The sequence below is a fragment of the Corvus cornix genome, chromosome 6 (assembly GCF_000738735.6).
Source record: "Corvus cornix cornix isolate S_Up_H32 chromosome 6, ASM73873v5, whole genome shotgun sequence".
Taxonomy (NCBI): Eukaryota; Metazoa; Chordata; class Aves; order Passeriformes; family Corvidae; genus Corvus; species Corvus cornix.
Window position 1 is genome coordinate 9,874,378 of NC_046336.1, and position 24,911 is coordinate 9,899,288.

Sequence of the window (24,911 nt, forward strand, 5' to 3'; positions counted from 1 at the left end):
TCCATGGTTTGTGGTAAATCCTTAAGTGTTCCAGGAGAACACATCAAATTATTCAGTATCGCTTTGCCAAAACTCTAGACAGCAGGAAAAGATTTCACTTTTTGACTGCTGACTGTCACTTGGCTCGAGTCTTTCAGGCTGAAGGGATGTAATAGACGAGTTGTTACACTGGACAATGTGCAGGAAAAAGAAGGGGCTGTGATTTGTTTTGATACAGTTCTAGGGTTTTGTCAGACTTTCCAGGATTCTCTGATACTTACCCTTTTTTCAGATCAATAACCAGAACACTGTGGATTTGGACAAGCATAGATTTGGGGCAGTTTTCTTCTGGGACTGGCAATGTGCAGAAAAGGGGAAAAAGGAGTGGTTTGGGAGAATTGCTTTGTCTCATATTCTGAAATACCCCACTCTAATATGACCCAAGTGTTTACTTCATCTCAGTGGATTCCTCTTCAGAAAGACAATATAACCCAAAAACTTAATATATACAAGTTACAGCCATAAAACCAACCATTTTAATTGAAGCCATTAAAAAAAAACATGTGAGGCAATATAAATGATAAAACTATACTTAGGAAGAAATAGCTAGCACTTTCTGAAAAGCTTTAAAACAGCAACAAACACTTTACAAAAGATTTGAAGGAAGAGAATAAAATTTCCAAACTACAGGTATCGTATAAAGGTAACATTAACAATTATCTTATAAAATACAGCAACAGAGACAAAACGGATACTCAAGCTCATCTGAAACTAAGCCTTCTGGGGTCTTGGTTAAAATGTGTGTTCAAAAACTATTTTAAACAAGGACTAAATACTTCATATTTTAAATGTACAGGTCCCTGGCATAAACATAGCACTATACACATCTTCCAAATAAGCAGTAATTACAAGTTCCTTTAACCATGCGTGGTGTCATCTTCTACAAAGTCTTTGGCCATTTCTGCTGTGATCACATCAATATGACTGACCTGGTGGAACAAAGAAGCATTCAGTTATTACAGTACCTCCTACAGAATAAGACAGACATTTCCAAAGGCTCCAGGACTCAGCAACAGGTCTATGACCAATTTATAACTCCCTTTAAAGAATGAGACATGGGACATCTGCAGGTATTTAAATTCTCTTTCAAGAATGAGAGAACTTTTCATAGAAGACCACAACAGAACTAGAAATTGATGAGATGAAGTGAGTCTGATTCATTTTGAACTCTTGCTAAGTCTCAAATGCACAACTTATTTTAATTGCAGTGTTTACCGAAAAACCTATCATACTATTTACCTTGTTTCTGAATTTTACACCATAGAACTTGTCAGCTGACTCAAGCAGTTCAGGCCTAAAAGTTGTTGTAATAAACTGAGCATGTTCAGCTAATTCCATAATCATATCTAAAAAAGAAAACAAAAATTCTTTATTAATGTAATCTTCTCAATAAAGTGAGACAAACAGGAATAGAAAACTCTGCCTTATTCAAAATGAGGTTTTGGTTAATGAAGCAAAATACTCACAAATCAAGAAAGTATTTATACCAGTTTTACTTCCCAGATAATACATACAAGTATTATCATTAATTGCAGTATGGACTCTGCTAAGTCCAGCCACTCAGCAAACCTACTATGGTATTAAACTTCTACAATAAAAACAGCATAAGCATTTTTCCATTAATTTTTAATATCAAACTAGACTTCAAAACAGGACTGTTTTTCAACACACTTAAGTGCAGTAAGGAGACCCTTTAGATGCAGTAACAAAATGGAGCTTCTAGCTAAAACCAAGTTCATGAAACCTTCCCCAAACACACCCCGGGCTTCTCAAAAATGTGCTTTTATGATTAAAAGCTTTATTCTTAAGCATCAGGGATGAGAATACAAACTATTACCTTCAACTACAATGAAGACTATAAAAGGTAGACAGGTACCTGAGACAGCTTTTCTATGCTGGGCATCCAAGGCTTGGTCGATTTCATCAAACAAGTAAAACGGAGCTGGATCACATTTCTGGATGGCAAATATTAGGGCCAGGGCCACTAAAGATTTCTGTCCACCTGAAAGTTGCTGCATTTCTCTCATTTCACCCTGCTTCCCTGTAAATGATACCTAAGAAAACAATGCAACAGGAAGGTTATTCCATAACACTGAACCACAGCATCACTTGCTATTAAACAAACAGGATCAACTAACTGTTGCCTTTTAAAATATAGTTCGAAGGCAACCTAAACGAACATGCAGGGGACTGAAAACCAAGTATTTTTCTTTACCCTTATGCCAACTCCAGTGAACTGATCTACAGATGGAACACTGCTCTGAGATCCAGATCCCCTTTCGCTCTCAGTGCTGCCTTCACCTTCATCCTGGGACTGGCTGCCCTCCACATCTCCTTTCTTCATCACTAACGTGGCCTTGCCACCAGGTACTAACTTTTGGAATACTTCACTGAAATTTTTTGACACCTGAAAAAGAAACAGTCAATAAACCAACTCATTTTTAGAGTGAAATCGAATGCTGTTTTTGCATGAGCACAAGAAGTATCTGCTTCAAAGCAGAGATCCACATTCTTAAGCAGAAGAAATGTATGCTGTACAAAGCTTGACTTAAAAAAAAAGAGCCAAACCAACCATTTTTGTAGTATGAGAATTTTCAAAATTTTTTACAAGAAAATGGTACAATTAAAACATAGAACTGTAGCAAAACCAAGATTTATTAAGTAACCTTCAGTTAAGCAAAAAACCTTTAAAGAGAAGAATTCACAGACTTCGTAGTGAAGATCCTTTGTCAACATTAGAATTACTTTCACTAAATCTAAGAAGGGATTTGGTGCAGTTTTCTGCCACAGTTCCCAGAAAGGGTTGTACAGCATACATAGGAACTCACTTGACAGGAAGTATTGAAAAGGTTTAAAGAAAAGCTAGAGTTGTATTGGAGATGGGCACATATTGAAAATGGTAGCCTATTTATTTTTCAGTACTTAAAAAACCCACAAGCCTGAAGTTACATGACACTGCCTTCTCCCAGTATAGATTTATTTAGTATCTGCTTCTTCCCATATTGCTGCTACACCATGGGACAGCTTGATTGATTTCAGCACCAGTGTCTTTACAACGGTTCCCATTTTGTTACCTGTTTGAAAGTCAGCTGAATAGCCTCATATTTCCTGAGCTCAAGGACATTCATCAGCTCCATGATGGATTTGTAACCCCTGTCCAGTTCTTCTTGTCTTTTTATCAATTTTTCCTTCTGCTCTGAGAAATTCACAAACTGATCTAAAGCTTTTTTGTTAACGTGACTGTATTTCTTCAGTTCAGTATTGCACTGCTCCAGCTTGCGGAATAACTGAAAACAGAAAACATTAACACACCAAAGTGACTTGCAATTCTAGCCACATTTGACACCCAAGATGCAGGTGACACTAACATCTCAGGTTGTGAAACATGAAACCAAGGACACTACTTACCTGCTTTAAACTTAAAGTCTGATACTTTTCAAAAGCCTCCTGTGGAAGTGAACCCAACTCTCGGATTTTCTTCATGCATTCCTCTTTCTTCTTGAGAAGCATGCCTTGCCTGTTCGTCATTTTTTCAAGTTCTTTTGTATCATGGTTAATGGCATCCATATGCTCCTTTTCCATGTTCTTCCAGCGTTCCATGCTCTTCTGAAGTTCCTTAATTCCTGCTTCTGTTTTGTCAATAGAGTTATCCAGATCTGCAATAATGAGCAAGAGTACAAAACCCAAAGTTGTAACTCTTACACGCCTGCATAAGATCAGCAATGATCCAAGAAAGTATTTATGAAACAAAAAGATAAACTAAAGAAGATCTATTAAGGAACAGGTTAAATTTCAGGCAAAAGGCTGAAAATCCCTCTTTTCTTCCCCTCGAGAATATGGCTTAAAAAACCCCCAAACAAATGTACTACAGTCATATTGTTCAAGTCTTGGAAGACAAGCAAAGGAAGTTTCAAGCCATACAGATGTGATAGTCTATTTGACAGCAGCTGAGCTTTAAATGGGTTAGACAAAATTCAGAACAATTATACAAGATCTTGCTTGTAGGACAGTTGCCTCGCAAGTACTATGCCCTGAAGCCAGAAGCCCATTACCACCAACACAAGTTAATTACAATATGGTCTATTTCTCAATCAAATATGGTATGTGTGAACTTTCAAAACCCTGGAGAGTTTTCTTTCCAAAACATAATGTTACCAACCATCTGACCGTGCCAGTGTATCCTTCACTCGTTTGTTGATAGCCTCAAGTTCTGATGTTGTGGCAGTAAGAACTGTGCCACCTTCTGTTTCTCGAAGCTCATTCAGTTCCTGTGGGATAAATAAATGCCACCAAGCTTCAGCAGGAATGGGAACATAAGTATAAGCCAGACAAACAAGCCATCCTTTCATATAACTACATGTAACTATTATATACATACAACATTCAATATTTTAGTAAACTTCTAGAGAATAGTTAAGACTTTCAAACAAATCTGTCATTATGATAGTTCTACTTATACACAGGACTGTATTCACAGTAGTTTTTGTCAAAAACTTACTGTACTGAAATTCAAAGAAACACTTAACTGTTTATCCCAGTTTATACATATGGAAGCAAACCCATCACAGACAATGCAGTGCAACAAATGAATATTTATAAAATTATTTAATACGTGTTAGCCCTGGAAATAAACCAAAACCAGACTGCAAAAGTACATTTAAGAGGAAATCCTTACTTGTTCCACTTGGTCTAAGCGTTTTCTCAGATTCTCATTGAGATATGTTTCAACTCTTGTGATAATGCCTTCTAATTTAATCCTCTCATTCAAAAGCTGCCTGTTTTCCTGAAGAAAGTACAGTAGTGTATTAGTTGCCTTACCTGACTAGGACCATTTTTTCCTTGTTACAAAAAAAAAGAAACTAGTACAACCACAAAACCAAAAAAACCTACTCTTCACACAATTCTGTGTATTAAAATATCACAATTCTCTAGACTGTTACTCTAATTTTAACGTACAGAAAAAACAAATAAGGTGTCTAGTGTAAAAGTCAACTGTACAGATCAGTGAGTTTATTAATCTTTATTTCTATATGAACCCAATTCTTAAACCCAGAAATGCTTTAGAGAGTATATTTAAGAAGCAGTATTTTTCCAGCAACATGTGTGTCAACCAGAAGCTTAGTTTTGTCTCCCCTATCACGTCCTTAAAGGAATTGTTTTCCTTTCCCATACTGTGCATCCTCCCTTCAGATGATACCTATTTGTATTTATTGTTGGAAAGTCAATAGCAAGAAAATTATGATGATTCCAACACAAATAGCCTTAATTCTCACACAATCAACTGGCAAAATTCACCCAGTGTTTGAGAAAACTTGCAAATACACTTTGCAAATGAGAGAACTTCAAACACACCTACCTACTACTAATGAAGCACTACTTTAATGACACTATATTCCTAAGTGACTTTTCATACAAAAAGACAAAAACAAGTTTATTGATAAGAAAGGGACTACATTTAATGGCAAGACATTTTCTTTTCCTTACTTGCTGTAGTTGTCGGATTTCATCATTAAGAGCATCCACACGCTTCTGATCTTCAAGACTGAGCTGGGACAACAAATCTGTCCCCAATTCTGCTTTTAATGATTCTCTAGTTGACTCCATAGCATGTAAACTTGCCTCCAAGCTCTGCAAGCTACGTTGCTGTGGAACAGATATTAGACAGAATCACTCCTCAAAGCAATCCTCAGATTTATATGAATTTCACCTTTATATTAACATATTTTTGTGGAAAATCTCCAGTTCTCTCTTCATATTTTGTATTATAATATTAACCAGAAAGGAATGCAAGTTTATCAGTAACATTAATGAAACAATATAAACCCAGTAACAACTTTCAATATCCCCATACCAACCTTAGGCATAAATGTCTTTTCAGACTGCTGCCTCTTCTCCTTCAGCATTTTCATCTCTGACAAAATACTGTCTCGAGAGGCTTTGAACTTTCTCTGCTGTGTTTCAATTTGCTGCATTTGGTTCATTAGCTGATCAATCTCATTATTAATCCATACTGTGGGCTAAGGAAAATTCTGTCCTTGTTTTAAAAATCATTTTATACCTACTAGTACCTTCAATTTTTTCTGTCTGACATATTCATCTGTCATCAAAATAAGAAACAAAGCAAAACTCCACCAAACCATAATAATCAGTTGTAGAGGAAAATTCAAGGATCATCAGCAAAAGTAACTTGAGCAGCTTATCAACTTATCAAGTCACTTATCAAGAACTAAGCTAAATGAAGCTTTCCTTGCTTATTTTACATGACATTTAGAAGAACGCTTCTGCTTATTTGCTGTCCCAACAGTGTCTCTAATGCACAGATGCAGGTCAACAAGCAAAGGAGTCCAGGTTGTAGGACAGAACGACCCGGGTGATGCAGAAGAAAACGGTATAAATCTCCCTTACTCCTGAACTGTAGATACTGGATCTCAAAAGGACACTGTGCGAAGAGACTGTAAAGACCAAACTGTCAAGAAACTCAGAGCTTATTATAACACAAAGCTCTCCCATCTCCCCTGCAGAGCGTAAGTGGACTATGTAACACATCAATTCAGGACACAAGTACTAAAAATACAGCCTGAGTCAGAAGAAGCAGAGAAGATTAATACAGATAACAAGAATATCTGGTTATGGCAGTTACTACAACAGACTCTAAAAGGAATAGAAAGCCTCATTATCTAGGGTTTAACCTCATCTCTAAGTTTTAAAGATCAATATCAAATACAGTAACACAGAGAACTAGGCTGCACACAAAACAGTCAAAAGAAATGCCACAGCTAATATGTAACAAGTCTGTCTCCTGTTTTTCATCTATTACTGTAAACACAAAACAAAAGCTTTGCCACACAACCTTCCCCACTAACAACAAAAGGATATTTTCAATGTTCCTGCGTAAGTTTTCATTGAGCTTTGCTTCAAGTTCACCAAGTTCTTCTTCTGCTTTTCTAACATCTTTTTGCAATTCAAGCCGAGACTTCCTGGTATCATAATAACCTCCAGTCAAAGCACCTCGATGGCTGACTTGATCACCTAAGAGCAGAACAGAATGAGATATAAAGTGCACACTACATGCTTGCCAAAAAGTCCAGCACACTTTCTACAACGCAACTGAGCAGGTTAACTAGAACATTTCAACTAACCTACAAAAGCACTGACTGTATCAGCAATCATATGTTTACAGTAATTAGGGAAATGTTTATTTCTGTATTCATTTTAAGTGCATTCCCTCTCTCAAGATGAACAGAGACTGCTATGATCTCCTTTAAGCATGGGCTTACTTTTGTGTTTGTTTTTAATTAACTTCTGAAACCCATGCAGCTTGAAGGAAAAAAAATACTTATACTAAGGGAAAAATGCAAATGCCTAGCACTACCAGTTTGGAAAAAAAATCTCAAGTTTTCTATGAGGAAATAGAGAGATGAAGTAATTAGCAGCATCTGTGGCTTGTAGAGTACGCTGACACTGAAAAATTAATAACTTCCTCCTCAGACACCCTTAGAAATTTTTTCAGATTGACTTTAAGACACAAAAAGACAACAATAAGCCTGCAGGGAATCTGCCCTCTTAAAAACAGGCAATTAACAAGAGATATAGATTGTTTCAGAGAACATAACATGTAAACAATCTGTTGCACAGAAGAATGCACCTTGCCCTTATCAGGAATTAAGGCCATTCATTCACACCCTAAACACTGGCTTGACCTTGGGAAAACACCGTGCACACTCCAGGAAAACAAACACCTGTTAAATTGGATTAAAAAACTGGATGAATGCAAACCTAATCTCCTTTGTAATTCTCAGGATGGAGATACATAGCTACTAACATTTAGATCCGAAGAAAATTCCACAGCTTGTCGAGAAATTCTGTATTTTTAAGCATTGTACTTGACCAAATGCAACCTTGTACATACATCTCAGTCAAGTATACTATTATTTTTAATTATCTTATTTTGACAACACTGAACAGACCAAGTTTAATGAGCCCCATGTCCCCAGGATTCCTATTTTTACAATAAATAATTTATAAAATTGCAGTATTTACCTTCCAGAGTGATACAATCCATTGTGAAAGCTCTGGCCAGCTGGGTGGACACTTCCATGCTACGACAAATTAAAGTCTTCCCAAAAACATGTTTGAATGCTTTATCGAATCTTGGATTGTATCTCAGTTTGCTGATCATAGGAATAGCATCCTGAAGTGACAGAATTACAATTCAGCAATTTAAGTAATTCTTGATTATCAGGTTACAATAAAACTCTACTTATTAGTACTGCCTTTTTACTTGCAAAGTGCAGTTAATAAAGAGCAGATATCTCGTAGGAAAGTGCTTCTCTGTGACAAGAGTTTTTTTATGTTGAGAAGCATACATTAAAAGTAGTATTTAACTGCATTCACCAGAAAAGCAAGTGGTGGGCAATAAGCAATGTACACAGCTCAAAACATGAGGCTTTGTAGTTATGAAGCAAAGGTAGGTTTGAAAGGAATTCTTACTCACATTAGTCTCAGGATAAGCAGTATCTCTAACATCCAGCTTGTTCAGAGGGAGGAAAGTAACTTCTCCAGGAAGGTTCATTTTGTTAAATTCCATTAGGATTTTTGTACTGACCTCATCAGAATCCACAATGTGATAAAACAACCTATTTAACAAGCCAAACAAATAGGCTAAACTTTACTATACTAAAAGGACAAACATTTGTATACAGACAGTATTCATGCAGGTACCATTAAATAACACATCACTATAAAGCTGCATTGCATTTTCAATTCCATGCCTTAGAAAAAGCAAGAGGAGATACTCTTTTCACTTTTGCTAATATGGGATCAGCCAACACCTTTACATTCCACGATCCAGCCAAGAGTAGCTCAATACATGTACAGTGACACTGTGTACACACCTCTGTCCTGCATTTCCATACACAACGTTCAACCCTCCCTCTCTGCATGGATCTACAGAATTTGTCTCTGCTACCTCTATACACCACACAGAGAGACACAGACCACATTCACCGACCTCCCTGCACACTATGAGGATTAGCACCACAGGGACTGAAATAAGCAATTTTTTCTTTGCAAGTTGAACTACAGCTTGCTTGTTACAGCTTTTTCCAAATTATGGGGCACAACAGGATTCAGAGAGAACTGAAAAGTGCTTGGAAGAGACGCCCTTGTTCACACTGAAACAGAAGTTGCAGAAGCGCCACTGCATTCCAGTCGTGGTAGCATCAATATTTCTATATGACACTTTGCAAGATCATGTCACCTCTGTGCTCTTTCCAGCTCTTACGCCACTACCTACATTTCATTAAAGCAAGAACTTTTATGACTACTCATGAGTTGGAACAGGGACTGATCACACAAAAAGACAATTTTAATTAGATGTTGCAGCAAGTGGTGGATCACCCAACAGACACTTACTTCTTCTAGAAAACATTTTACACGGACTCATTAACACTCAACATCTTTTCAGACAGCTTTTAAACAGTAGTTTTTGACAGTTTAGAGACCATTCTCAACCATGAGATTTTCTAGTGCAAATGAAATAGTTCTTACTGTTACTGAAACATCAGCCTTGCTTACTGTAGAATTCTCCACACTAGAAGATGCTGTCCATTTTATTCAATGTAAGTCTTACCACCAATCAAGTGTCAGGAGTGTGGGTCTGGGGCCTTTTTGTTTTTTTTTTTTTTCTTTTTTTCTCTCTGGTTTTGTTTTAGGTTTTTTTTAGACAAAGTCAGGAGCAGCTAGGACTAATATTTAAATAGGCAGAATTCTTCTTAGTTCCTTCACAAAGGAATAGCAGTTAGATCATGCTATATAGAAGGCCCTTTGACAAAAATAGGCAAGACATGAAGTTCAAAACAATAATATTTCAGTAGCAGCTTGCAACAACAACTGAATTGTGACACTGCACTAAAGAGCACATAATTACCTGTTCCCTGCAGTGACTTCAACACAGGTGTAGAAAGCTGGTTCACATTCAAAGTTATTCATCACGATTCCATGATAGCCATTTAGAACATGCTGGTTTATGCCTTTTCGACGGAAGTGCTCCAAAACTTTGTTTATGCTGTCTATACCATTCAAAATGGCCTGTTAAAATACAACTAATTACTGTATTGCAGCTAAAACGTGTGGGCATAATATTCATTTTACCATTAAACTTTGTAACAGGTGTAACCTTCTTTTTTGCCAAATTCCTGTAAACCTACAGCACTAACAGAAGATACTGAAATAAGAATCCATCACTTCTCAGTTTTTTTTATTTGGGGTTTTTTTAAGCAAAAAGGTATCAGAAGAAATTTTAAAAACATTCCATTTCTTCCTAGTCTCCTTATATCAACTACCTTGAGCTTGCAAAACTCACTTTCAAGTAGCTCTAGAACCATAAATATTTGAAAAATTCAGCTTAAAATATAATTTGTCGAACTTAATTATGACAGAAAGACAATAATTTAAAAAATAACTTATATCTTTCAGATAAAACTGACTTGTCCTTTAAGAATGAGATTCCACAAGGGATTCTCAAGAGCAAGGTTATCTTACCTTTCCTGTTGCTGCTCTGAGAAGCTGCTGTTTCTTTTCTAGATCCTCCCTCTTTGCAGCAAGAGCTTGTTGTTCTGCATTCTCTTCTCTCCATAGATAACTACAGAACAAAACCAATAAAATTTTGTAAGTGTGAATGCAATCTGTAAGTTTTATTATTATTTTCTTAAAGACTGCTAATCTAATGGGAAGGCAAAGTGCAGAAGTTCATACATGGCCATATTTAAAAAACATACCTACATGCCATGTTAAAAACTACACAGTTGGGGTCCTTCACATTAAGTGAGATTGAGATATATTTCAATTAATTACTAACTTTCTTTCACTCTGTAGCTCATCCTTTTTATTTTTCACTTCATAGTATTTTCTGTCCAATTCTTCAACACGAGCCTTCACTTCATTAAGATCCTGGTCCAGTTTCTAACACAAAGAAAAGAACAGTATGAAACTACAGCTCTCTATATTAAAAAAAACAAACAAAACCAACCAACCCTTTATTTTATTCAATACTGAACTACTAAAAAATCAGGTAAGTCCTACAAACATTCTAACCAGTTTACAACAAACTGCAAAAGCACTAAGAAAAAAGACAGCTTTGTAAAGAAGCAGTAACAAGGTGTAGGTGCCACACAGATAGCAAGGCAGGCACTGAGTTCAGCTGTGCCTCTGGGCATTAAAGTGAAATGGATCCCTGTAAGTCACAGCAAGAACTGGAATCAAAACAGTAACTAACATACATATAACTTCTGTGTAATCATGCTCTGAAATGACATTTGTGATAAGTACAACTAATCTTGTGTACCATGTCAACCTGCTATTAGTCAAAAGTCTCAGCCTGCTCTCCAGCAGTACTAGATTTTCAAGACAGCTGCTGTCAACAGTGTGCTGTTTAAGCCAATGCACAGACATCCTCCCTTTGCTCACTTAACACCTGCCATTTTCAAAGCAGCTCAGGGCTAGCACTCAATAGTGTTTACAAATTTATATGTGTACAAGGAGAAGTAACTGTGTTCTAAAAACACAGCCAGCTCACTCCAAACTAACCTTGCAAGCTCTCAATCACATTCACCCAAGATGCCTTCTCTTTGAACAACAAAAAGCTATACAACTCTTCACCTAAGCATAAATCAACCTTCCTTGAGGAGGAAAAGGAAACCAAGACATGTTTATAGAAAGGAATCAAAATCCACAACAAATTGAACCCCTTCAATTTTATAGAATTACCACTGAGCAGTCCAGTACAATTGCAGTCAGCCAGTGGTAAAGGCTGTTTTCTTCATTCACCAACTCAGAGAATCACGACTTTGATAATGTGGGTCCCAATCAAGAAGTGTTTTAGCAGAACACCATCATCTTTGTACAACTACACTCCTCCCTGGTGTCAGACTGACCCTTAATTTCAGTAGGAATATTACACAAAGACCAAGAACACCATCAGCATTGGCACTGTATGCTCTCTCAATATAAAAGCAGTGTTTTCACAGCTGGAGCTCCTAGCAGAAATGCTATCTTTGGATTATTTTGCTGTATTTGCACTCTAAGAGCTGTTTCTGAATGGAAATTAAAATCTAAGTTATGCAGGTAATACAATAACAGATTAATCTTCTAACATGCCTAGGGATGCAACTTCTAACCAGCTGCAACCATGGTACAAGGGTGCAGTGCCTGCTGCATAGTTAAAAAGATCCTCTTGCTTGGGGAAAATGAGAGAAGTGGAAACAATCAACACAGACTTCTATAAGAACGTAACAAACTTATCTATGACGTGGCTATGTTCAATGTAGACAAGAGCAAGGCAGATAGAAGCCTCTTCCTGATAACTCAGGCCAAACATATTGGGGAAAATACCAGAAGGCAAAGCCAACATAGAGAGTGAAGTTAGTGCAATGCTAAAGGAGTTTAAAGCTTATCTGCAGATTTTCAGTAAGCATTTTTCAAAGACCACATCCAACCAGAAAGTCACATCATCCTTATAAATATGCACTGAAGTCTGACTGTCCAAGACTGAGTATTTAACCCTTCTCCCAAAAAGACTGAGAGTAAGCTGAAAACTTACACTGTACTGTTCCAAGTTTTTCTCCTTGTTTGCCTCTGTATCCTCTAAATCCTTGTGTATAGCTGCAATCTGCCGCTTCTTGTCATTGATGGCTTGATCTAAAGACTTCAGCTCTTTCTTTATCCACTTATCCCTTTCCTCTTTGGAAGTAAACTGGCTCCCTCGACCTTGTTTTGCATAAAGATCTGTTCTTTCTTGTGTAGCCTGTGCAAGTCTGTTTTGAGAATGGAAAGACATGCTGTATTATAAAGAAATCTTGAATTTATTAAAAGCAAGCATTAAGAATTACAATTAGAATTTTCAAGACGTGTCAAACCAGGCTCTAAAATTTAAGCACCAAATCAGTAACAAAAAGGATCATGTTATAAAAAATAAAATCATCCACAAGAAGTGGTTAAGCTTAGAAAATCATTTTGCCAAATACTGCTCCCATCCCAACAATAAAGCAGGCTTTTTACAGACCGTCTCCAAGTGCATGTAGCTACCCCACTGTCAAGCAACATGTACAAGCTTTTGTTAATTGCAGATGGATAGCATTGATAAAATTTGTACAGAATGCCACAGACCTAGCAATTCCCCTCTCTTCTTTTTCTTTTACGCTGTTAAATTTTGGCTCTGTTTCTGCCAGTTCTTTCTGCTTCTCCTCGATTTTCTCAAGAAGTTTTTGCCTCTCTTTTAGCAGTCTTTTCTGAAAGTCAAACAAAGCAGTATTTAAAGCTAGTATTTAAACTAATCTACCAAACCTTACAAAACAGTGACAGGCTCCAGTCTAAAACCAAAACCTCAGTGTACAAGAATACTTCCTTGTGCCAGTGACATTTTAAGACTTCACTGCTGTTACATACCCTTTGCTCACTGTTGCCAGCTAATTCATCCTGTAGATCTTTAGCCTTCAGCTCTAATTTAGTCCTCTGTTTGATCTGCTCCTGTCTTTCAGCACTAAGTTGCTCCTTCTCTTCTTTCATTGCAGAAATCTTTGTCTTCAGTTCTCGAACTTGCCGTTCTATTTCCTATGCAAATTTAAGTATGCAGTATCTTAAACACTGAAGGAATATTTCACTATTTATCAAAACTCACAAGATCATTATTCTGTAGATCACAATACAGTAGATGTGTGAAAAACCCCAAGCTTCCAAACAGGATGAACGCACGCAACAGAATTCAATATAATTTTAAGACACCACCAGCCCTCACCCTCTCCCTCTCGCCTTCCTCCAAAAAATCCCCAAAACCACAAAGCAAAACACACCTCTGGAGAGCCCTTAAAAATATTTTTACCTCCATTTTATCTCTAGCATCTTGCTGTGCATCTCTCAGCTGCCTGGATTTTTCTCCACTTGTCTCTCGTTTAGCAGAAAGCTGTATGGAAATATCACCAATAGCTTAAGTAGCCAGATTCTGTTTTAGTAGTAGTTCCAGAAAGAAATTATTTAGTGAAGAACAGTGATGTTGAGGAGTACATACAGTGCAGGTAGTTCGGTGCACAGCTGAGGACTGCTGCAGGTTGAGTTTTGGGTGGCGGAAGCCACAGGAAGAGAACTAACATCCCGTTGCACAACAAAGGGCATGGGAAGCCCCAGGCTTCTACTGTGATGGGATAAAAACTCAGTTTCCTTTGCTGGAGTCCCTCCTTGGAGGCACCAGCTTGAGCTGTTCCTTTGTTATTTAGTTACTGCATCAAGATGCAATTATTTTAAGGATCGAGACATGTGAGACTCTGCTATGGGAAATCTGATCTGACTGTGAGCGTGGTGTGCAGGGAGTCAAGCGAGGCACCTGTGCTGGGAAGGGGCTTCGGTCCTAGCTCAGGTGGTGTGGTTGTGACTGCCAGAGTGGCTCCTGAGTGGCTGGACAGGAAAGTTTCCTTAACACTGTCAGGACTCCATCAAGGAACAAAAGGGGATGGTAGCAAAAACAACCCAACAGCTCATTACATTTTGTACTAGCCAAGATACTTTACCTCATCAAGCTTAGCTCGGGTTTCATTAAGTTCCTGATTATAAATGGTGTATTCTAATGCTCTCCTCATTTTATCCCATTTCTGGTATTGTGCCAGTTCTTCTTTCTCCTCTTCTAGAGTATGCAGTCGCTCTTCAATGTATTTCAACAACTCATTGATCTTCTCTCTCTTGCCCTCTTTAGAAAGCATGACAAGATTGAAATTCAGTTAAATGCTGTAATATAATCTCTCATCTTTACAGCCACTGAATCTACTCCAGTGATTAACTATTTGTCAACATACATGAAATGTTCATACACCCCATATACAGAAGTTCTCAAAAAAACCATCCTAACAGCAGAACTGTTGATACTTGTTACGTAATGCAACACAAGCATATACTCTCTTGGCTCATACACTTAAAATATTATAGACTGTACAACATGAACTTTAGTGTTTGCACAGCAGTAGGTATCCTGATTTTTGGATCACTGCCAGCTGACATCACTCATATATTTTGAGTAGTACATTTATCTGTATTAGCTTAGCTAAAAAGTTTTATTACTAAAAGCACACAGAAGGTAGCTTACTAAACCTTTTGAGATATTGGAAATTCAAGGAGGAAATATGACAAGCTCTGCATGGTTTAACATACCATGAACAACATCTATCTAGCTTTACTGAAAAAGCCTGAAGTTTTAGAGTTGACTTACTGTGGCATAAAGCAATAATTTCTTAGAAATTTTACCTGTTTCTTTCATTAATGAAATACTCTCCTCTTTACGTTCATCGTACACTCTGGTACCAGCTACTTCTCTCAGTAATTTCAGTCTTTGAGAGTCAGGAGCTGTGGCCATCTGGTTGATCTGAAAATTCAAGATCTATGATTTCAATAACCTGCTCTGGATGTATGGCTAACCACAACAGATCAAAGATTGCACTTTTTTGCTCTGCCTGCTTGCCTGAGGTTTTGGCAGGAAGATTCAGACACACGGCACACACCACACTGCTTTCTTTTTGAGACAGTTAGTTTAGGACAGCAAGTATTCTGCTTGCAATGAAATTTATTGCTTTTCAAATGTTACCATTTGTTGCCAAAACTCAGGATACAAGTATTATGTACACTGAAGAAATCATAAACCACTCAAAATTATGTTTAGAGAAACTCAAGCTTGGGCTTTTAAGTCCTGGTACTAAATCAAAGAGTTTAAGTGCCTCCATAAAACCACACTAAAATGTAGGGATTACAAATCTTAGAATAATTCACAGCATGAAACACTCATTAATATGACATCAAATCAGTCATACAATTACACCCAACGTAAGACTCATTTCCCTTTAATAGAATTTCAGTGGCTGCATGCTTTTGTAAGAAGGTAACTGTTTCTTATTTGTCTTATATTAAATCCAGTATGTGTATTTTGGCTGTTAAATAGTGTGCACCAATCCTCACTACAAGTGACTTTCCAGCTCAAGCTGTTTCTTTCAAATACATATATTCAACTGTATAGGAAAATATGTCCTGATAAACATCTGGCAGACTGTACTATGGGTTAGCATTCCTGACATCAAGTGCTCCTCAAGTGTCCTGCATTCCTCTCTAAGTATGCCTTCCAGTAACCTTTTGGAGGTGACACTTACCAGCATCTCTTTGATCCATCCTGTGAGCCATTACAAGTAGTCTGTTCTTTGTCTGCAGATGTGGGTGTCTTTTGAAAGCTCTAGTAAGCTGCTTGGGTCTTCAAGACCAGTTAAGACAGGCCATGAGCCCTTTACCTGATGTGCACTTTTGGTACTTCTGCATTTTCCACTCATTGTCCACTGACAGTACTTTTTAACCTCTAATTCTCTACCACTACTTTGCTGCCTCGTCTGTAGGCCCAGAAATCTTTGAATTTACACTGAAATAGTCACAGGAATCAAGTCTGCTTTGTATTTAACTATATGGAAAAAAACCTCATTATAAAGATGACCATGACACAAACCCTTTACTAAATATCAACATTTACGGACATTAAGTATTTTTTTCTTAAAATCAACATAAACTACTAAAACAGTAATATCTGCCAAAGAAACAGCTACATACAAGAACTATTTCAACTACAGTAGATTTAGGTTTTGGTTTCCTTCTGAAATAATTGAACTAAGTTTGGCATGCAGGAAACATGATACCCTTGACAGTGATTCCTTCTACTTCGTGAAAAAGACTTACCTTTCCTTGTTTGACAATATAGTAGGGATTACTGCGAGAAAATCCAGCACTTTCAAGAAGATTCATGACATCATTTTTCCTGAAATGTTATTATGAAGCCATTAAAAACTTACAGTAAAAATGACAGCTGTAAAAACGCAGTAAAGTATCACAACTACACATCACATAATGTAACCACCGTGTGCAATGCATGCTCTGTTTGAAGAAGCTTCTTCATTTGAAAATGGTGATACTAAAATGAAATGAGAGAATAAAAATGGAAAATATCTAAAATACTATAGAATTGGAAAGAGATTAAGAAGTAAGGACCTTGAAGCACAGAGGAGGGAAATACAGGCAAAGATAACACAAGGAAGGATATAAAACCACCTAGAGTGTGGTAACTTTTATTTTAAAAAGCCCTGAAAGAAATACTATGCAAGCAGTTAAACACCCCATCAATGGATGGATTAAACTGCAAATTCAAAGTCTGCTGTCTATTGCACAAGGACTGACACCCAGTATTACACAACAGAAATAAATTATTTCATCCTAATGATGCAAGTGTTGGGTTTGCCTGTAGAATTTTACAGGAATACTACTATTCTCATTCAGATAAGAAAAAGAAGTACCTACGTCACCATTTTCTTGTCTAAGAAATATTGGTCCTTCTTGGCTCCAATGACTCTACGAAGTGAGACTTCCTCTTTATCAATCTTAAGAAAACAAAAGCCAGTAAATACACATACCTACTGCAAGCAGCTGTAACTAACCCAGAATGTTTATGGCACTTTTTACTAGAAATGACTCAAAAGCAATTACCATACTGAAGTCTTCCATAACACTGAGACTACTTGAGTCTGAAATTATAATCTATGTCCAAAGCAGTTCACTGAACTTACCGGTAACCTGTTGTCGGAATTGTCAAATATAATCTCCACAAATGCCGAAATAACACGAGGACCTGTACCTTCCTAAGAAAGGAGATGTTTTGGTTAGACAACTGCCACCTTATAAAAGATTTTGAACTCATTCTTCTTCTCTTTTCCCTGATGACCCCACTTCCCCCTTCCTTTCAAGGACTCGAGATGCAAAAGCATTTACATAAGATCCAGCATGCATATTTTTATTTCTGAAAATCTTGGCTACACATTCACTGGTGTGCATTATCAACATAATGTATTACTGCGCAATAAATTCCCTTTTGCCAATGGAAACAAAGAAAGATGCTTTCAAAATAATTAGCTTAAAATATCCACAGCCCAGCAATTTTAACATTTTTGTTGTACCATTCAAATGCATTAGCTTATTCTTTAGTTTTTGTTGTTATACACCTTCACTTACATGCAGCAAAGCCAGTCTCTGCTCCGGACGAAGATGACTAAACTCATCACTGAGGACAAACTGAATTGCTGTAATGAAATAGTAAAGAAACAGAAGATTTATTCTTTCCTTCAGGGAGCTATGCAGCAGTTTCATTAACTCAAAACACAGTGGTTTACTGTTGTATAATACAGTCATGCTGTTGCTAAAATCTTACAATATTTCTTCATCAAAAACCTTAATTTGCTGGATCGTTATCACTCGACCTGCTGTACAGCAGGATTTATCTGAAGTAGTTATTGTTGCCACATTTCTGGCTCACTGCATAATCATTAACAATGCTGAACAAGTAGGAATTCATGAGCTTTCCTCTACATATACGCAGCACACAGGCTAGGCTAAAAATATTGCTAAAATACTTAGCACACAGCAATTTATAAACACAACTGTCACAAAGACTACTGACACCTTTAATTAGCATCTTTGCTCTTCCATTAGTGCTCCCACCCCACACAATCCCCCTCATAACCTTACATTAAGCTGTGCTAAACTGCTATGGAGTAGAATTTAGCCACTAAGGACGTCTAAAACTACTGCAAATATCATGAACATCTTTCATGGTGGGCAACTTTTAGAATCACTTTCCTGTAAATACTTTTGCCAACTGAAAGCCTTAGAAGGACCTTAGTAAGAGAAGCTGAATTCTAGGGAAAAACCTGGACTAAGTATTAAACAAGTGCATTGAGATATGCCTTTCATCACTGTCAAGTAATTTCCAATCTGCGACTCCTTATTGAGGAGGATAATTTGTTAAACCAAATTCTAGCACAAACAAGCAAAGAAACCTGGTATCTTCAGCATCCCTTGGCTAATAAGAAATCCATGCTTACCATAAAAAAAGTTGCTTTTTCCAGATCCATTTCTTCCCACTGAAAATTAAAACACAAAGTATAGCACAGGTTATAGTTGACATAGGTTAACAGTGCAAGGTACCTTAAATACTACATAAAAATATTCAAGAGCAGAACCCAAATATAACGCAGCCAAATGAAATCTCAGGGGAATGAGGTGAACTTGGTAGGTGGATCACTTAGTCATTGAGTACAGGACAGTAGCCCTTTGTCCACTCAAACACATTACCTGGATTTACAAACTCCAATACTATTCCACAATGAGAATAATAGTTATTCCAATCGTATTTATTGCCGGGCTTTTTGCTTCTTATACTGATATTCTGATGAATAAGAACAGTAGACCTAAGCCAAATTCTCCTGGCCCCAGAACATTTATCCAGAGGAAACCATTTGCCTGTGCATTCAGGTTGGCTGTATGAACTTCACATAGCACATTAACTTCTTAATACTCCACTTGTTAATCCTGCAGTGTTTTTTTTAGAAGACTGGAATAAGTGCTACTTCTATATAGAAAAATAAAGGTGTAAGAACAGAGCACTACACCAACATAATTTCAGTGTTTATTCCAAAGTGTTTCAGCAAGGCCCAGAGTCTTCTCTTTAGCATCAGCACCTGCTGTATCTGTTTCAAACCCACTTGTCTTCCAGTAGCAATGAACACCCCAGGCTTTTCATCCCTGCCTGCCTACATGCCATCCAGATTCACCTCATCCTCAAAACTACTTGGGATTACAAGGCATTCTTTTTAAAAAAGCAAAAAACCCTAAATGAAACAGAATTTTTAGTGTATTTTAAAAACATTAATACCTGGATAAAGTTTTAGCTCCTGAGGAAATAACTTTACTTAGCAAGATATCTATTCATGTTATATGCATGTTTTTACTCCTAGTACCAGAGTTAAATCCTGGCTATTAAGATTTTATGTCCGAAACTGACTGTTTGCTGTTGGGTCAGCAGTCTCAAAAGCTGCTGCACAATCACAAAAATCAACGCAAACAAAAAGGGAGCGCCAGGCGTCCATAGGCAGAAATAGGAAGAGGTATGAGAATGGTGGACAACAATGTGCTATTAAAATACGTGTTATTTATGAAACTGCCCTTTAAAACTTACACTTTTTGACAGTTTACAGTCCAGAAATTCATTCCCTTAAAACTGGAAGAAAGAGGATCTTCTTTCTCTGCACAAGTTCATAACTGCTGGTGTGCTTATTTATAAAAATTATGACACTTGCATAGATAAAAAAAAATAAGAACCCCGTACAAATTCTCTGCTGCTCTTCCTGCAAGGAGAACCTGTAAAGGAGGTCTGGCTGATACAGAGATGTGCACCTAGGAAGGAGTTTATGAACCTCACTCTGTTTCTGAAGATTCAGCTCTTCTTCCAGCAAAACTGAATGTTAATAGTTGTTTGCTGGAAGTGGAGCAGGCCTTGTGGTACATTACAGACAACTGTACAGAAGTTTCCAAAACAGAAAATACAACCATCACATGTAAGAGACTATTAAAAACTATAAAGGAGACTAACATGAATATCACCTGAAATAAACGTGCAATTTTAACTAGTGCTAAAAGGCAAGTATCAGAACTTACCAATGACATTGTGTTTGGAGCTGAATGGGTCCACAATGGTTTGGTCCCTGTAGCTTCGAAAACCCTGAATGATTACCTGGTGAGAAGAGGAAGTTGTTTTATCAAAGTTCTCTCTGTTCTTGAACAGTTTTTGTACTGTAAGGTTTGACAAAATATTTACATCAATTCTAATTTAATTTGCCTGCCCTTCCTGCACACATTCAGCTTTTCATCTCAAGATGAGAACTTACATGAAACTTGCTCCTCACCTAAGAATCGATTTAGGGACAGATTTCTCCCCTAGCAAGAGACGCTGGTATTTGTGCAGGCCAAAGCATAGCAAGCAAGAGAGTTCCAAGAGTTTTTTTTAACAAACCACACAAAAATATGTGTTTGCCTGAAGTATCATATATAGGAAAGAAAACTCAATATAACAAGCACTTATATTTAATTTTTCTAATGCAACCTACTTACAACAAATTCTCCAAGCAGTGAAACTGCAGGTTGCAAAAACTGTACTAGACTGCCTATTTCACATGCAATAGTCTCATTTTACTGCACAATCTAGAGGGAAACATAAAAAGGCAAGGTTGTCTTGGTTCTACCAATTCACAGCCTAACAAGATAAAAATGTGCACAAATAACTTCAGGAGCTATGAAGCAAATAGTCTGGAAGCACACATCAAATTTCAACTATTTAATTTCAGCAGCATTTTGAGGTTTGCCAGGCCTAGTAATATACAACGTACAGAGTTACAATATCCTAAAATTTCAGCTCTGCATAGCAACAAAATTGATCCAACTTCCCACACCAAGCAACCTGTTTCATACATCAAAGCTGTGCTGAAAGCACGGCAGCTTTGCTCTGCTCAGTACGACACCAGAAATGCAGCAGCCACCTGAAGGTTTGACATTTGCAGATCTTCCAGCAAGAATACTTGAAACAGGACTACAGTTACCATTTAATAGTTGTGTTCTTTGCCCAGCTCTTCCCCAAGAGAAACAGGACACAGTTAAAACAGTGGCACTGTTTCACTATGACAGCTACAATACACTAAAAATCACTTGTTAAGAAGACACCAAACCATCTTGCAAGATACTCCTCAATACTATTACTGCTGAAGCTTAAGATACGAAATTATTTAGATATTTTGTTTGTAAGGTCTATGGTCCCATCACCATTTTCTCTTTCTCTGAACATGTCATTCCTTCTCTCACACCCTCAAGTATTAAAGTAGCCCATATTCCAGAAAATGAGCATAATACTTTTTATTCAAGAAGCAGATACAAAACTTCAGGAAAAAGTCCAGAAGTGGTACTGTAAACATTTAAGCAAGCCTTTCCTCACTACTACAAAAGCCTCTATTAAGTGGACACCTCAGCATCTCAAGAAATAACTACCTTCAGAACTGCATTCATATTCTGTAATATTCTGGTAGCATTACACAAACAGTTGGGAGAAAAATTCTGCCCACAAGAAGTACTGGAAAAAAAGTTCCAGTGTTTTGACTGGGACAAGAAAATGCCCCTATTTATTTATGCCAAGTTTGATCCTCAGTCTTTCTCCCATTATATGACAGCCTGCTACTAAATATTACTGTGGAAAATTCCTCTTATCACTTGTTTGTACTAATGGATTAAAACCATCTCGCTCATATTGAATGAAAATGCCATGTCAGACAGCAACTCAAACATTGGAGTTTATAAAAATCAAAATGAAATAAAACTTTAAGGTATTAATTAAGTTTTAGTCAGAATTCAACAGAGCCCTTCTCTTCCCAGGCATTATAGCTCCCCCATCAAATTCTCTTTGCAAAATTATTTCATTACTGGAATCTGAAGCTAAAGGTAGGCAGAAAATTACTAGTCCTTGACCATCAAGTATCAGATTGAAGCAGAAGCTATTTTGGAAAAGGAATAGTGTTCCAATACAGCTTCCTTCAATACTTTGCCTACCTAAACCTTTTCTGAACTGCAATTGTCTGTGCTCCCTCTCCTCAGGCCAGATAGTTTTCTCTAACCACCTGCACTGTATTCAGATCAGCTACACTGGAAGCAATCAAGGATTTCAGAATCTAATGGACCAAACTACAGAAAGCAGGTTTAAGTCAATGTATGGACTGAAGACCCAGGCACTGTGGCTGTGAATACAAACACCCAACCCTCCCTAAAAAAACCAGTCTGCCTCATCTACCAGATGGAGACTTTTGCAGCAAGCTCTGTGCCAGCAGCTTTCAAAGGAAAAGCAGGAACAGAATATCTTACTCAGGTCTTGCCACTCACCCTAGGCCACAGCAACTACGTTCATTCACTTTGATTTTACATATTAAATAAAAAATATTTTTAAAAACCCAGAAGTTTTGAAACAGTGCTGCTTCCAAACTCACTAGATTTCAAGGGGAGGGGGAGAAATTAAAAGAATGGGCGAAAAAGTTGGTCTTTACTACATTTTTCCCATAATATTTTAAGAACATCTGGATTGGAATAATTAATTTACTTGAGTCTCATAAGAACCTGAAAGTCTCTATAAAATGATAAAAACAACCAATTCTTGTTTCTTGAATACTGCTATAGAAGCATAAACTTTTACCACAAGGTACTGGGCACAACTTTCACTCAGGCACCATGGGAGTGTGATACATGCAGACTCTGAACACCACCATCTTGTCCCCAAAATTTTTCTCTAGATGGTTTATCACTTCATCCATCCTATATATTCTGAAACTTCATTACTTCTTCGTTGCCTTGTATAGACTCAGATTAAGACAAATATTTTTAATGTTCAAATTCCAGGAATAACGTCTGGAAAGCAACAAAATAAGGGATACTGATGGAATCAAATTCATTCTTATTCTTTTTATTCTCATGTTCACACATTGTTACACTCTCTTTCATAGCTCCTATAACAGTATTGGTTACTAACCACCCAATCTTCCTTCTATTTTCCTCAAAATGAAACGTTTCTCCTGTTCTGAGTTAATTTGGACTCTTACTCTATGTATCTTCACTGCTGTTTGCTTTTGGGAATTCAAATCTGGAGAACAAAAACTCTTACTCAAAGTCTTTAAAGCAATGTGCCCACCTATGATGATAAGAGTGATTTACAAAAACACGATCAAAAGGCGTTTGAAACACTGCCCAGTCAGCCAAACAGTAGATGAAAACCTGGTATCTGTGGAGAACATGCACTTTCAAAGTTAAGTAAGTATTCTTCTTACAAAAAGACACCTGCAGGGTGTCAGGAACAGGTCAATTTTGAGTCCACCAGGAAATCAGAATCCTGGTAGGCTTAGTATGAACACACATATGCAGCAGCATGAAAGCAGTAACAAAAATCTGCTGCTAAAGCGGTTGCAGGGATACTACAGAAGTAATATAATGATGACCTCAAAAACTGTTTTAAAAAGGTCCATACCAGGATCTTTTTAACTGAGCACCAGCCATAGATCCTTTGGCAAGGGTGAAGTATAACAGGTGAAATGGTTCATGCCCGGGGGCCTGAGACAGCACCCCAAAGCAAAGAAGAGACCCCACAACTTGAACAGCTGAAAGATGCCTCTGACAGCTGAGCAGAGCCCTCTGTTTGGGTACGAGCCCTCCGCAGCCGGGACACCGGGGTTGGCGTACAAAGGGGCCCCGCGAACAAGTCTCGGGTCCATGAAAGAGAACCCCCAGCGCCACTTCACACCTGCAATGAATGAAAGGGGAGCAGAGAGACAGAGAGAGCCCCACCAGCCCAGCCGGCGGAAAGACCTGAACCGTGGCCGGGCCGGGGCCACCTCCGCCAGCCTGGACCTCGATCCGCCCCCCGGGATAGAAAAGATCGAAGAAAAGGCCTCCGAGCCCGCCGCAAGCCCGCGGACCCCCTGCTGAGGGCCGGGCAGATGTGAAGGTGCAGAACCCCCAGGCCCGGGGAGGGGAGGGCTGGACCTACCGCCCCGGCCAGGCCCAGGCCGCACCGCACACTGCGGTCTGCGCAAATCCCGCCGGCTCACCTGCTTGATGTACATGTTTGCCGAGGATGGGGTAGGCCCGCCACGCTGTCGCTCAGCCCGCCCTCGCCGTCTCTTTCCGGTCCGAGCGCTCGGCTTGACCGCGGGTCTCCGCCGCCGCCTCCCACCCCCTCAGCCGCCCCCCGCTTCCCGCACAGGGCCCCGCTCACCCTCACGCAAACAAAATGGCGGCGGACCCTCCCCGTCCCGTCCTGGCACGAACCATTCAGCGCCACTTGGAGGGAGAATTGCGGAGCAGAGGACGCGCTCCTGTCCCGCCGAAGGAGGCACACTACGTGGGACTTCGGAAATGTCCTTTTTACAATCTTCTAAAGTGTCTCGGTGGTC

At 38.2% G+C, this 24,911-nt stretch overlaps 1 protein-coding gene across 1 annotated transcript; it reads right to left on the reverse strand.

Moving 5' to 3' along the window:
- Window positions 1–410: 410 nt before the first annotated feature.
- On the reverse strand, window positions 411–24,706 carry SMC3 (structural maintenance of chromosomes 3). Its single transcript, XM_039554011.1, has 29 exons — window positions 24,567–24,706; window positions 20,593–20,668; window positions 18,981–19,019; window positions 18,112–18,179; window positions 17,670–17,741; window positions 17,404–17,483; window positions 16,789–16,867; window positions 15,325–15,442; window positions 14,598–14,773; window positions 13,916–13,996; window positions 13,483–13,647; window positions 13,204–13,325; window positions 12,638–12,851; window positions 10,898–11,001; window positions 10,582–10,681; window positions 9,968–10,128; window positions 8,534–8,675; window positions 8,080–8,230; window positions 6,916–7,068; window positions 5,895–6,046; window positions 5,524–5,682; window positions 4,715–4,822; window positions 4,199–4,307; window positions 3,448–3,695; window positions 3,114–3,326; window positions 2,255–2,446; window positions 1,916–2,093; window positions 1,279–1,385; window positions 411–968 (listed from the first exon to the last, which is right to left on the reverse strand). Exons 1-29 carry the CDS (start codon window positions 24,579–24,581, stop codon window positions 897–899), a joined length of 3,654 nt encoding a protein of 1,217 aa, XP_039409945.1. The 5' UTR covers window positions 24,582–24,706; the 3' UTR covers window positions 411–896.
- Between the last annotated feature and the right edge of the window lie 205 nt (window positions 24,707–24,911).